Here is a 14,943-nt window from a genome sequence, read left to right as displayed (position 1 = left end):
AGTTACTGAATTTTTATGATGTCAAAGTATAAACGTCATAGGAGTTTTAGTTGCAAAAAAGTGTTTTATTGAGCTCTCTACATCAATATTTAAGAAAAAAATATTTCTCTTTCATCGAGATCCCTAAATCAATAGTTAAGAGTAAGATACAAATGAGTGCGTGAAAAAAAAGAATAAGTAGTCTTGAAAAGTGTGCGTTTTTAATGAGCTTGTGCTGAATAAGAGCACCCACTCCAATTTTATTTCCGTCTATTTAAAGTATATATTTGTTTACTAAACTACTACCACTTATATATTTACAAGAGGTTATTCATATAAGTCTCATGATATAGGCGATTCTTACTCGAGTCTTATCAATGAATGATGATAATTCTACCAACCTAGACAGTATAGATGTGAAAGAATCACCGAAAAATGGACTTACTTCACACAACAATAATAGTTATGAGCAGTTAGTTTCAACTGATACAGATGATGATTATTTAAGAAGTGATGATGATGAAGATGATATTGGTCCAGTAAATGAAGAATCAGTGTCCTCACATTTACCTGGAATAGCAAATCTTGGAGATCATGCTAAATATTTCACCAACTCAATTTTACAAGCATTAGATTCTTCAGACTTGGATAAATCTTTAGTGACAGAAGCACAAATAAGTGGTAATTTGAATAACGAAAATCAAAAACTAATCGAGAAAAAATCACAATTACAAGAAAAGTTAAGAACATTGCAATCATTATTTGAAAAAAATTTCACACCTGCTGAAGATTCAAAGTTAAGTAGAATGGATAAATTGAATAATGACATTCAACATTTGGAGAAACGAATTACCAAATTAAAAAATGGTGATACGAAATCCTATGTAGTACCATTCATGAAGCTGAAGAAAAACCTTGGTATAATTGAGAAATTCCCAATAGAGTATTATCAAGCTACAGATAAAGTATTAGATCGTCAATCATAATTTTTTTAAGAGGTATATATAATGCCTAATCCATCCAACCAGTCACCCATATAGAAATACATACCAATAATTTCATTGTCACTAGTAGGGGCTTCTAAACTAGATATATGTCCACCATTTGTATTTCCAAACATTGATGAAATTCTGTTTTTATTTGTAACAAATTGAATAGCATCAATCCAAGCACCATTTCGAATATTAAATTTTGTGATGTATTCCCCTTCATCAAGTACAAACTCAGCATAATTGCCCTTCTCTCTTCCTACTACTGCAATTGCTTCTGATGTATTATTTGTAGTATCAAAATTTAATGGTGTTTGGTTATTGCTCAAAAAGTTCTTTATATAATTTCGACGAGGAACTTTTGGAGCTATTGATGAACCACCACCTCTATAAAAAAATTTGACACCATCTAATGCCCCACCTGAATAAATTCTGATTTTAAAGATCGTTTTTACATTGAATCCAACATAATGCATTGGACCTTTTGCATTTCCTAATATTGAACTTTTAGCTCCCATCAATTCACCTCTACCTAAACCAAAATCATTTCTGATAATTTCTTGATGTTGATCTGAACAATGCTTTTTGAAATTATCAATAAAAAGATCTCCACCTAATGATAAAACTCTAACTTTATATTCATCATTAACATCTCCTTTCATACTTCTTACTTTTTTTAATAAATCTTTATAGCTGAGTTTAATTTGACCTTGTAAACCCTGACCACCATACATTGCAGGTAAATATGCTTCATGATATCTGGCTAATTCTCCATCGACCACCTCTACTAAAAATATTCCATTATCCGATTTTGCAATTGCACCATTTGATAGAGCATACAGACTTGGTGAAGTTGATAATTGGTACAGATTGTCAGGTTTCATTGTTGTTGAATAAACTTTTTCAAAATTATCAATTGGTAAGGAAAATGAATCATGAAATAAAAATCTAATTAAATCTAATCTATTCCAATGACATACTGGCCATTGACCATCACTACCTATAATTTTACCAGAAGAGCCAGTTCTAACATTTTTCAATTCTCTAGTCATAAAGGAACGATTTAGCATAACGTAATCTCTAAGCATTATACCATCAACTTGGTGAGGACATCCGAGCATATGTCCTCCAGCTTCGTGAATAAAAGCTCCAAAGCATATATTATAACATTCATAACTTGTAGAGCATTCTCCACAATCATTTGCAACTTCCAGGGTAGAGAGTCTTGTATCATCTAAAAAAGATGGTGTAACCAAAGGAAAATTTTGTGCAAACGAGTGTAATCCATGTGAACCAAATATACCAAGTTTCACCTCATTTGTTCCTCCACCTAATGCTGCATGCGCCAAGATCATATTATTCCTCTTATCAAAAGTTGAATCTATATAAAATACAGCACATTGAACAGCTGTACCATTTTTGGAATTATAAATTTCTGGAGTGTTTTTTATAAGATCAATTGCATGACTAAATAGACCACCCGAATCTTTAGCTTTTGGGTTTTGTTGTGCCAAATCTGGTGATCTAAGTTCCGCAACGGATTTGGGACTTGTTAGAACAAATACTTTGACTTCTTGATGAGGTGTTGGAGAATTAACATTATAACCAAAAAGTGATTGATTCAGTACAGTTTCTTCAACAAATTGGAATGATCTATTACTGAAACCAACAGCTCTCATTTCATCCTGAGTATATGCTTGAATTAATCTGCCTGCAACTTTTAATTTCTTGATGGCATTTTCTAATGTTGGACGCTCGCCTCTAGCTAATCTATAATTTGGCATATCATAAGTATTTGGTGAATCTCTTCCCCTAATTATACATAAATAAACGGGTTTATTTTGTGGTAAGGGATTAAAACTAAGTATCAAAAATCCTTTATCTACTGTATGTGGTTTACCATTATAATCAGGAAACCCAAATGGATTTATGAATGCATTATCATATATTTCTATTTCAAAGTTGTTTGGTTCACCTGGTGAAACATGAATTATAGCTTTAAATTGTCCATTATTAACTTCAAAATATTGAGGTGGGAATACTTTATTGCCATTATTCGTGAAACCTATTACCCCTCGGTGAAGTCCTGTTGAAGTTGACCCACTAACTATAACTGTCGGTGATGAAACAATTTCGTTATTTTGGTAATTAAAAGAAATTGTCATTTATACTAGAACATTTAAGTATTTGATTAAACCAATTTAAATAGCAAATAAGACGTGTGATATTAGTATCGACGAAAATTAACCTATGAAGTCTCTGAGTTGATTTGTTAATTAAAATCTTGACAAATAATATAACTTTGCCTGGCAAAGTCTTGATCTAAAAATATCTTGTAAAGGAAATGCGTCTCGCTTATATAAATGTATCACAAAATCTAAGGAATAGATCCGATTCATTTGAAAGAGTAAATGAATTCCTTCAATGAATATCAAAAAGTACCACAACGTTTGATGAAAAGAGCAAAAGTCATCAAAGCCTATAGCACCAAAACACTTGTATAACGTTGTTTTCCCGAGGATATATAATTTCACCCAAACCACCAATACCTCTTTCAAAAGTCTTGATGAGTACTAAAAGAAAATCGGAAGCTTTTCAAGCAGCATCTAATCATTGGGCAAAGAAGCAAAAGACAAAAGATGCGATTGATGAAGTGTCAAATAATGAACCGATAGTGCAAGAGCCAGCTGCAAAAGAGACTAAAAGTTCATTTCCTTCACCAATCAAACTACTATATAATCCTAGTTATCCAGAAAATCAATTGCAAAATGTCAATCAAGACACAGTCAGAATACATGATTTAATAGGATCAAATTCACTTGAAGAAACCTATCAATTTAATTTCAACGTTGATCTTCCATTTTTTTTAACATTCTTAGATCATAGTTTTATAACAAAGAAAAAGAAAATAGTGTTCATAACAGGTGGAAGATTATTAGATCCTGAATATGAAGAAACTGAGTCAATAAAATCAAATTATAATATTCATGAAGTTGTTGCAAGTATTCCAAATAGATTCGGAACTCATCATACGAAGATGATGATCAATTTCTTTGATGATTCTACAGTTGAAGTTGTTATAATGTCAGCAAACATAACTAAGTTGGATTTTGGAGGTTTAACACAAATGGTTTGGAGATCCGGGAGATTAGCTAAGGGTGAAACAAAAGGATCTAAAAGTATACGATTCAAATCGGATTTGTTAAGTTATTTGAGAAAATACAAAAAGTCTAGAATAGATGACCTTGCACAACGTTTAAGTGAATTCAATTTTCTGGGTATTGAAGTTGACTTAGTTGCATCAGCTCCTGGTACTTATAATTTGGAGGATAATGATCAACATTATGGATATGGTAATTTACGTGATGTGCTTAAACTTAATAACTTACTATTAGACAATACTAGTGAAGAAAAACATTATAATATACTAGCTCAAGTATCAGCCATATCATACCCCTTTTCTACTGAAAAATGGTCGACTGCCGGTATCTTCACTCATTTATTATGTCCATTAATATTTTCAAAAAATCATTTTAAGTTATTACCTCCTGGTAAGGATAGTATTAAATCTCATCAAACTAAACATAATTACACACCAAGTATAGTTTACCCAACTGTAGATGAAGTTGCACAAAGTAACGTAGGATATCTTGCAGGTCAAGCTATTCACTTCAATTATACTAAATCATTTGTTCATAAAAATTATTTCAATCAAGCAATAAAACCATTCATTAAAAAGTGGAACTCGAGTGGTTCAAGATTGACAACAGGTCGAGAAAAAGTTGTACCTCACGTAAAATTATATATGTGTGATAATGGTGATGATTGGAAAACTTTAAAATGGTGTTATATGGGAAGTCATAATCTATCGAAACAAGCTTGGGGAAGTAGGAAAGGGAATGCATTTGTTAATGATAGCCCAAACCAGTATGAAGTTAGTAGTTATGAATTAGGTGTTCTAGTTACACCAAGAGAAAACACCTTACTAAAGCCTGTATATTTAAAGGATAGTAATGATGAAGAAGATACTACATATGTTCGAATGCCATTTGCACTTCCACCCACAAAGTATTCTTCTAATGATTTACCGTGGAGTGTACACGTAGATTACGGAGAAAAAAAAGATATCAATGGCAGGACCTACAATCTTGACTAAATTATATAGACATTAATTTAAATCATTACATTCATTAGTTTAAAAAATTGATTCTACTTTTTCACCAACTTGCGTTGGGCCCAATTCATCTGGTGTGTCAATCAATCTTCTTTTAAGTTGGGGCTGTTCATAGTCTTCTTCTGAGTCACTATATTCTGTATCAGCACCCCTATCATATTCTTTGTTCGTTGTTGTTTGATTGTTATCATAAGTTACAACATCTTCATTACCTTCTGAGAATAAAAATCCATCACTATTATCTCTTTTAGCTAAATTTCTTTTATTTAATTTATTTTGTTCATTATTTGTAGGTAGTCTACCAAACGTAAATTTTCTCATTGATGGTTCTTCTTGTGAAGAATCTCTCGAAGCAAAATCATTACCATACACTTCATCTTGTTCTGGTTCTGGCTCTCTTTCAATTTCAATTTCTTTTGGTGGTTGTTGTTTATCAATCTTGTGGATTACTGGTGCTTCCAATGATAGATGTTTTTTAATAGTCAGAGGATCAATCTCTTTTTCACCTTCTTGTATTGTAGATTTATCACCAGCTGTAATTTGTATAAATTGTACATCAACATGTTGATGATTTTGTAAATCAAATAATATGGGATCTCCTGCTTCTTTAAAATATATATGGAAATAATCATTTTGATTACCTAGTGAGACATATTCTTCATCAAATTGTTCTGCATAAGATGATGCCGATGAGGTGAAATAACCAACTAAATTTAAAAAGTTTTTGAAATCTCGCATTCCAAAGTTTATTAATTTACGAAGTGGTTCTCCTTGTGATTCGGGTACTATTAAATTACTGTCAGCTAATTCATCAAGACTTATGGTGACTGTAACTGCCATTGGTTGTTTTATATAATCCCTATCTTTAACAATTGCTTTAGTATATCCACCAAACAGGACTTTTTCATTTTTAATATCAATTTTAAAATCTTCAGCTGCTGAAGGAACCATCTCTAGAAATTGTTTGGGTATAATTAGATCAATCATTATATGATAGATTTTGTCAGCAGTAGTAATAAATTCTTCATTCTCTTCTTGTTTACAAAATTGATCCTTATAACTTGATGCTATTTTAATTTCCTTTCTGGTGATTGGTAAATAACCAGTCTGATATTTCTTGATGATCATCTTCTTGTTTAGTATTTCTATTAAGAGTTTATATTTCAAATTATTTGGTGATGTTTTAGACCAATGAATCTTTAGGTTTATATATTTCATACTGTTTGAATCTAGATTCCTAAATAATGTAGCTAAATGTTTTGAATTGATCATGAACGAATACGTCTGCTCTTCTTCTAGCATCTCCTTTTCAAACCCTTCAGGTAGTATATTATGAAAATCTACTTCAAATGAATTAAAAAATGATTCCTTAAATATGATTTCTCCATGTGAAGTTCTACTAACATTGATAGCTGATAATGATAATGATTTCTTTTTGATCGTGAAATTTATAGCTTCTGAAATGGCTGATAATGTTGAAATTGATTTACACCATATTAGTTTATGTTTGTTGTTATCGATAATGGCATTGAAACCCATATGATAAATTGTTGTATTTTGGCGTGTTTGATTTGGAGATCTCCAGAAATTTAAATCTGTGTTTTTTTTTTTTTTGCAACAAAAAGTTTCAATACTTCAACAACCAAATATGAAATTATTAATAATTAACCCAAATAGTTCAGAAAAAGTAACCAACAACTTAAAGGGAATTTTGAGATCTCCTGAAAATGTCAATTTATCATTTTATACTGCCCCTTCTAATGCACCCAAAGAGATTACTGGTGAAAAGACTTCAAAAGAATCAGAAATTATAGTGTTGAAAGATATAAAAGATAAAAATATTGCAAATGATTATGATGGATTTATGGTTTGTTGTTATTCAGATCACCCGCTAGTAAGATCATTGAGTGAATTGAGTAAAAAACCAGTCATGGGGATAATGCAAGCAACCTTACTTTACACATTACTGAATCCAAATGTTACAAGACTGTTCATTCTAACTAGTACGTCTGAATGGGAATCAATACTTGATAAAGCAATTACCAATTATTTTGGATATAAGGAATTTCCAGTAAACAGATTTCAAAAAACTATTGGGTTAAATATAAATGTTACAAATTTAGCAGATAAAGAAGAATATGGTAAAATTAAAAAGAAAGTTAATCATATTTTAAATGAACAATATAAAAATGATCATATAAATTGTGTATTATTAGGTTGTGCTGGTATGGCAGGTTTAGATTCAAAATTATCAACTGATTTCCCTGAGATTTACTTTATAGATAGTTGTAAAATTGCAACAGAATTCTTAATAGGTTTAGTTAGATTTAATAAACAATTATAAATTTACTTAATTAGAAAAAACTTGGTTGCTTAATTATTTGGATCTTATTCTTTTTTTCCCCAGAATTATTAAAAAACGCAAATATAAATGTAAATAGCATCAACTTATTCTATAGAAATCACAAAATTATTGATAAGGAAATTCGAAGACCAATTTAATTAACTTTGAATTTAATCTTAGATCCGAGATCTTAGGTTCAATTAGTTATGTCATTTTTATTCAGAAGATCATTTTCAAAAGATGAAGAGAAACCTACTGAAGAAACGGATTTAGACAACAAAATATCACCACCACCAACATCTCAAGAACCCAATCGGGAAGAAAATAACATACTGGAGAAACCAATTGATGATCTAGACCAAAAAGAAGAATTATCAAATGAAAAATTACCAGACTCTCAAAAGAAACCACCAAAATCAAGGACATCATTTTTGAAAAGTTTAGTTGGAAGTACAAGTCGAAATAATTCATCTTCATCATTAGCATCATCATCTAGTTCATCGAGTCAATTGAGTGCATTACCACCCCTACCTCCAATTATGTTTTATGGGTATAAGCCAAATTCAAAACATAAGTTATTAGATCAAGAATTAGCAAGTAATATACGGAATTTGTTACCAGCGAGATTACAACTATTTGATCGATGGGATTTAATTTATTCATTGAATCAACATGGTATATCATTAAACACATTATATAGAAATTCAAGACCAGAACATCAATTAGCTGAATATAAAAAGAGGAAGAAACAAGAAAAGGGGTTTGCTGATTCAGTTGTTAATAAAATGATGGTAACAAATAGTAATCCGCATTATTCATCAATAGAGCCCAAGAGACCACAAGGTTATGTATTGATAATTAAAGACGAAAATAATTCGAAATTTGGAGCCTTTTTAAATGAAAATTTGAAACCAATGGATCATAAGAGATATTACGGAAATGGTGAATGTTTTCTATGGAAATGTGAAAAATATGATCCATCAAAATTAAATCATAGCAATAACCAAAAGCAGAATAAACATGAAGTAAGATTTAAAGCATTTATGTATACTGGTATAAATGATAATATGATCTATTCAAATCATGACTTTATTGCAATTGGTTCATCTCATGGACAAAATGGATTATATATAGATAAATCCTTATGTAAGGGTGTTAGTTATGCGTGTGAAACTTTTGGTAATGAAATATTAAATACAAATGGAGAGCAAAATCTACAATTTGGACTGTTTAAAATATTAGGTTTAGAGATATGGAGAATTGGAAGTCTTGAATAGTATATTAATAATTATCTATTTCTCGCATATTGGATAAGTATGAATTAAATATGTGATTTCGTAGTGAAAAATGGCCCTTTCATTTTTATTGTTTTGCTACAATCGTAGTTGTAAAACATGTGAATAAATGAATTGGAATTGTCGAACATCTTTTTGATTTATGGGAAAGTTTCTAAATAGAAATTACCCGATTAACAGGAATAAATATCAAGCCATTCATGTATGATACAGCGAATCTTCCATATTATCATATGAATAAATTAAAGACGAGCACTAATTTATAATTTACGAAAGGTTCTAAAATTCTTCTAGTTCAGCGGAAATGTGCAAAAAAAAAATTATGAAATTTAAACTTCTTTGTGTAAGATTCACTGCAAATTATTATTTATGTGTTTCAGAATAATTAAAATATTTTATTAAGAAACTAAGACAGAATACTTACTTGCTAACAACATCCAGATGAACTTTTACTGTCAAAAACAAAGTAAGAGGAAAGTTGTTAAATAAACCTTTACTAAAATAACTTTTTAATTGAGTATATCTTTTAAAAATACAAGCTATTGCAATAACAATAGGAGCTAGTGAATTTTTTTGCCAACAAATCAAGCACTCAATTCTTCAGGTAAAGTGAGGTTCTCCTTGTTCCCCGTTTCTATTTGGCCTCTGACTTTTTGCTTGGTTGCTACTGACTACTTGGATTTTTCTTTTCTATTAAACTTGAAATTTATATCACTCTCCAATATTTAATATTTTGTGTACAAAAAACATATTCCCGAAAAATGTTTATCTCAAATTAACCAAATATAATAAACCATTCGTAGTCTTTGAAATTTCAAACTGAAATTCTACAAACGAAAAAAGTGATAAATTACAAGAGGTAAATATAATAATTTATTATATACTTAGATAATCTGTAGGTAGTACCAAATGTTGTATTATATGCAGTACTACTAAAGGGTTCAAACAAAAATTGAAAATGAAAGTTTTAAAAATATTTTATTTTTTATGCACAATTGTTTCATGTTTTCTTTTTAATTTATTTTTAATTGATTTGATCCACTTTAACACTCAATACAAAAAATGCAGATCGTTCATGAAACACATACTATTTAATTGAAGCAAAAAATGCTTTTTAATTAAATTTTAACGATGCAACGAAAGGGTTTTTTTGAATTACAAATTTGATAACAATAGAATTATTTGTTTCAGATTTTTAATAATATTTGTTTTCAATTAATCCACGTTGAAATCAGTTTTAACATGATTGTGTAATTACAAGTTATAGAATTCATATAAAGATGCTGAAATTCCCCAGAATTAAGTATCAAAATTAATTTGTAATCTACTCAATAACCATCTTATCAATCATGAGGTTTAGTAACTATTTGGCACTTACAACTTTGGCTCCATCAATATTTGCTGCTGCAATGTTTAAAAGAGATAAAGGAGGATGTCCCGATCATTGCATTCAAACTACAACAGTTACTTCAATTTCTTATATTCCTTATTGTTCAAAATCACAAGATTTTAGTTCAATTACCCAAACTTTACCTTCATTTGTTTCATCATCTGCTACTTTGTCACAATCATCTCAATTCTCTGAAAGTTCATCAATTTTAGATACCACAAAAGTTTCTACTGGTTCATCGTTATCATCAAATACTGCTGTTTCATCTACTACTACTTCTGAAATTCCTGCACAATCTACTACTTTAGTTACCACTTCTTCATGTGATGCAAACGGAGCTTGTTCAACTAACGTTCATTCAACTGGTATTAATATCATTACAATCACTATTACAGCTCCAAATGGTCAAACTTCAGAAATTTCTACAACTTCATTAGTTCCTTTAACAAGTACTCAAGTTGTTACTTTAGGTACAAGTTCAACTGATATTGTTTCTACTGGTTCAAGTTCAACTTCAAGTTCAGATTCTGCTATTTCTACTTCAATTATTTCTGGTTCTATTACAACTCAAGAAAATGGAGAAACCAATGGTTCATCTGGTCCATCTACTGTTTATACTACCCAATCAATTCATACAGCAACCTCGACCCATACAATCACCAGAACTCAATGTGAAAATGGTCAATGTTCAACTACTTTACAAGAAACTGGAATCACTGAATTAACTACCACCATTCATAACATTAAAACAATCTACACTACTTTCTGTCCATTAACATCAACAGAGATTTTAACTTTAACATCAGGTGGAAATCCATCACCAAGTACATCAACTAATGATCAAAACAAAGGTGATTCAACTTCAATTTTACCTACTACAGGTTCAACTTCATCAACTACAGCAATTTTAACGACCACTACATCTGAAATACCAGCCCAATCTACAACATTAATTACTACTTCATCATGTGATGCAAATGGAGCTTGTTCAACTGCCGTTCACTCAACTGGTATTAATATCATTACTATAACTGTTACAGCTCCAAATGGTCAAACTTCAGAAATCTCATCTACTACTTTAGTTCCTTTAACAAGTACACAAGTGGTCACTTTAGGTACAAGCTCAACTGATATTGTTTCAACTGGTTCTGGTTCAGATTCAGGCACTTCAAGTATCGCTTCCACCACTCCTGGTTCAGCTACAACTTCTGAAATACTAGCCCAATCTACAACTTTAATTTCTACTTCATCATGTGATGCTAATGGTGCTTGTTCAACTGACGTTCATTCAACTGGTATTAATATCATTACTATAACTGTTACAGCTCCAAATGGTGAAACTTCGGAAATTTCTACAACTTCATTAGTTCCTTTAACAAGTACTGTTATTATTACACCAAGTTCAAGTTCAAGCTCATCCAATACCAATGTTGCAACTACCACCACTAATTCAAAATCAACTGAAAATACTTTAGTCTCTACATTATCAAGTACAGCTTCAATTTCAACTTTTACTTCATTATCAACTCATACTGCTACAAGAACACATACATTATCAATAACTAGCTGTAATGAAAAAGGTGGATGTTCAACTTCATTAGTTGAAACTGGTATTACTGAAATAACAACAACTATTCATGATATAGAAACTATTTACACAACATACTGCCCTTTAACATCAACTGAAACTTTCATTTTGACTACTTCAAATATACCTGCAAGCTCATCTACTACAAATGCAGTATCATCAAACTCAAATTATGTTAGTTTAACTTTAAGTACTCCTGAATCCAGTTCAATTACAACACCTTCATTTGTTTCAACCACCAATTTAGTTTCTTCATTACCATCAAGTACTTTAATCAAATCATCATCATCATCAGGTACTGTTGGTACTCTGAGTGTTTACTTATCAGAAAGCTCATTATTAATTTCTTTTACCACCGCAAGTTCATTAAATTTAGTTTCAGCTTCAACTTTCCCCAATGTAAATAGTGGATCAGCTTCATCTTCAATACCACAAAGCATCGTTACTGGATCAAGTACTGGAGTTTCCTCAGTTTACTCATCTATCCAATCAAGTGTACGTGAATCCTCATTAATTTCATCATTAAGTGCTTCAACTATTGGTTCAGTATATCCATCAAGTTCAATTGATGCTACAACAGACTCAACTACATCATCAACTGACTTGTTGACCAGTTATGTTACTCATACTGCAAAAACAACAGCTATTTTAACAACAACTTATTGTGGTGAACATGGTTGTTCTAGAACTCATATAACTACTGGTATAACAGTCGCTACTACTACCATATCAGATATCGTCACTGAATTTACGACTTATTGTCCTTTGACTTCTACTGAAACCACTATTTTATCAAGTACTTCAAGTCTAGGTTCATCGAGTTCATTCGATTCAAGTTTCGGACCATCAAGTTTAGTCTCAAGTACCAGCGAATCAGTTGTAGCTTCACCAACATCAAGTTCAGCATTATCTACTCCAGTCTCAATCATAATTTCATCATCATCATCATCAGGTAATACTTTATCAAGTTCAAGTGATATCCCATCTTTTTCAGTCCACTCATCTAGTTCAGTAGTTGTTCCATCATCCAGTTCAGTAGTTGGTTCATCATCTAGTTCAATTACTGTTTCATCATCTAGCTCTATTACTGTATTATCATCAAGCTCGGTGGTTATTCCATCATCAAGCTCAGTAGTTGTTCCATCATCAAGCTCAGTAGTTGCTCCATCATCAAATTCATTCATTGAACCATCATCAAGCTCAGTAGTTGCTCCATCATCTAGTTCAATATTTATTACATCATCCAGTTCAGTAGTTGTTCCATCATCAAGTTCAGTAGTTGATTCATCATCAAGCTCAGTATCTATTCCATCATCCAGTTCAGTAGTTGTTCCATCATCAAGTTCAGTAGTTGTTCCATCATCAAGTTCAGTAGTTGATTCATCATCAAGTTCAGTAGTTGTTCCATCATCAAGCTCAGTAGTTTTTCCATCATCAAGTTCAGTAGTTGTTCCGTCATCAAGTTCATTCATTGAACCATCATCAAGCTCAGTAGTTGCTCCATCATCTAGTTCAGTATCTATTCCATCATCCAGTTCAGTAGTTGTTCCATCATCAAGTTCAGTAGTTGTTTCATCATCAAGTTCAGTAGTTCTTCCATCATCAAGTTCAGTAGTTGTTCCATCATCAAGCTCGGTAGTTGTCCCATCATCAAGCTCAGTAGCTGGCTCATCATCTAGTTTAATAATTGCTCCATCATCTAGTTCAGTACTTGTATCATCATCTCCAGTTCCAATTTCAAGCTCCTCCACTTATTCACCAAGTTCAATTGACGCTACAACTGCTTCATCAAGTTTGATTGCAGCTCCATTAACATCAGCAACTACAAGTAATTCTGAAAATTGGTCTACCCAATGGTCAACTACCTTTGTTACCCACACTGCTGAATCAACTACAATTTTAACAACAACTTATTGTGGTGAACATGGTTGTTCTAAAACTCATATAACAACTGGTATAACAGTCGCTACTACTACTATTTCCGATGTTGTTACTTCTTTCACGACTTATTGTCCTTTGACTTCTACTGAGACCACCATTTTACCAACCTCATCCATTATACCAACATCATCTGCAGCTCCAACTACACTTAAATCAACATTTTCCAGTTCATCATCAAGTGAAAGTTCATCAATCGAACCTTCCTCAATTGAGCTTTCATCTAGTGGAGTATCTTTAGCATCATCGTCAATTCCAAGCTCATCTGAATATGTTTCTTCATCATTAATTGCATCACCAAGTATTCCTTCATCGTATTTATCTACCACCACTGATTCATCATCTTCAAGCTCAATCATATCATCATCATCTCCATATACTTTCAGCTCAAATACTGCACCACAAACCTTTTCAACAATCCCAGCAACTAAATCAGATGAAACCATCATGACATTGACTACAACCCAAACAGCCAAACAAACAACCGAGATTACAATAACTTCATGTGCAAATAATGGAAATGGATGTGCTACTCATACAGTCCAAACTGGTATTACTGTCATTACTGTAACTGATTTTGAAACCGATACAACCTACACAACTTATTGTCCACTTACAACTACAAAACAAAAGTTTGTCTTAGCTAAAGTCCACAATAATCATAAAAGAGATGATGTAAGTTTCGAAATTTTTTCAACACAACTTCAATCAACAAGTATCATTTTTGATAATTCAACTTCTCCAATCATTATTTCAGAGGGTTCAGCTCCAAAATTGAGAAGCTCTTTCGTTGGTGCTTTCATTGGAATTTTTGCAGCCATTGGATTAGTTTTTATTTAATCAATTTTTTACATCCATTTAGCATTTTACATTCAGCATTAGCATTTAGCATTAGCATCCAGCATTTTTTAAGTCACTGATTATTTATCATTAGCATTAGCATCAGCATTTAGCATTTTACATTTAGCATTTATTTTCATTACATTGCATATTTTTCAATTCTTTTTCAACATTTTCATTCGGTTTTATATTTTTGATACCCTTTGTATATTTAGTTTCGGTTAAACAGATAATATATATTTCATTTTATACATTAGTAACTCATCTCGTGTAATAAATACTCTATAAGTGAAAAAGTTCTTGCAGAATATTCTCTCGTTGTATTTTGCTATTTTTATTGTATGTTTCAAGTTTAGGAATAAACGCTACCTTGAGAATATTAGATTTTTTTTCAAAACTTCTACGA

At 31.4% G+C, this 14,943-nt stretch overlaps 7 protein-coding genes across 7 annotated transcripts; 5 read left to right on the top strand and 2 right to left on the bottom strand. All coding sequences in view use genetic code 12, as the record gives it.

The window, feature by feature from the left end:
- Nucleotides 1-356: 356 nt before the first annotated feature.
- On the top strand, nucleotides 357-965 carry KGF54_002858 (uncharacterized protein; the record flags this gene model as incomplete). The annotated part of the gene is made up of 1 exon (XM_051763382.1): nucleotides 357-965. One exon carries the CDS (start codon nucleotides 357-359, stop codon nucleotides 963-965), a length of 609 nt encoding a protein of 202 aa, XP_051620228.1.
- Nucleotides 966-970: 5 nt separating this feature from the next.
- KGF54_002857 (putative metalloendopeptidase) lies at nucleotides 971-3,133 on the bottom strand (the record flags this gene model as incomplete). Its single annotated transcript, XM_051763381.1, has 1 exon — nucleotides 971-3,133. One exon carries the CDS (start codon nucleotides 3,131-3,133, stop codon nucleotides 971-973), a length of 2,163 nt encoding a protein of 720 aa, XP_051620227.1.
- A 401-nt stretch (nucleotides 3,134-3,534) lies between these two features.
- On the top strand, nucleotides 3,535-5,124 carry KGF54_002856 (uncharacterized protein; the record flags this gene model as incomplete). The annotated part of the gene is made up of 1 exon (XM_051763380.1): nucleotides 3,535-5,124. The coding sequence occupies one exon, from the start codon at nucleotides 3,535-3,537 to the stop codon at nucleotides 5,122-5,124; it is 1,590 nt and encodes a 529-aa protein (XP_051620226.1).
- A 39-nt stretch (nucleotides 5,125-5,163) lies between these two features.
- DDC1 (Ddc1p) lies at nucleotides 5,164-6,681 on the bottom strand (the record flags this gene model as incomplete). Its single annotated transcript, XM_051763379.1, has 1 exon — nucleotides 5,164-6,681. One exon carries the CDS (start codon nucleotides 6,679-6,681, stop codon nucleotides 5,164-5,166), a length of 1,518 nt encoding a protein of 505 aa, XP_051620225.1.
- A 109-nt stretch (nucleotides 6,682-6,790) lies between these two features.
- Nucleotides 6,791-7,486, top strand: DCG1 (Dcg1p; the record flags this gene model as incomplete). Its single annotated transcript, XM_051763378.1, has 1 exon — nucleotides 6,791-7,486. The coding sequence occupies one exon, from the start codon at nucleotides 6,791-6,793 to the stop codon at nucleotides 7,484-7,486; it is 696 nt and encodes a 231-aa protein (XP_051620224.1).
- Nucleotides 7,487-7,692: 206 nt separating this feature from the next.
- Nucleotides 7,693-8,763, top strand: OXR1 (Oxr1p; the record flags this gene model as incomplete). Its single annotated transcript, XM_051763377.1, has 1 exon — nucleotides 7,693-8,763. The coding sequence occupies one exon, from the start codon at nucleotides 7,693-7,695 to the stop codon at nucleotides 8,761-8,763; it is 1,071 nt and encodes a 356-aa protein (XP_051620223.1).
- Nucleotides 8,764-10,130: 1,367 nt separating this feature from the next.
- Nucleotides 10,131-14,537, top strand: KGF54_002852 (uncharacterized protein; the record flags this gene model as incomplete). Its single annotated transcript, XM_051763376.1, has 1 exon — nucleotides 10,131-14,537. The coding sequence occupies one exon, from the start codon at nucleotides 10,131-10,133 to the stop codon at nucleotides 14,535-14,537; it is 4,407 nt and encodes a 1,468-aa protein (XP_051620222.1).
- Between the last annotated feature and the right edge of the window lie 406 nt (nucleotides 14,538-14,943).

Source organism: Candida jiufengensis (assembly GCF_024610255.1).
Source record: "Candida jiufengensis strain CBS 10846 chromosome Unknown scaffold3, whole genome shotgun sequence".
Taxonomy (NCBI): Eukaryota; Fungi; Ascomycota; class Pichiomycetes; order Serinales; family Debaryomycetaceae; genus Lodderomyces; species Lodderomyces jiufengensis.
Note: the sequence above shows the minus strand (reverse complement) of the source record. Positions and strands in the feature narration are given on the sequence as shown.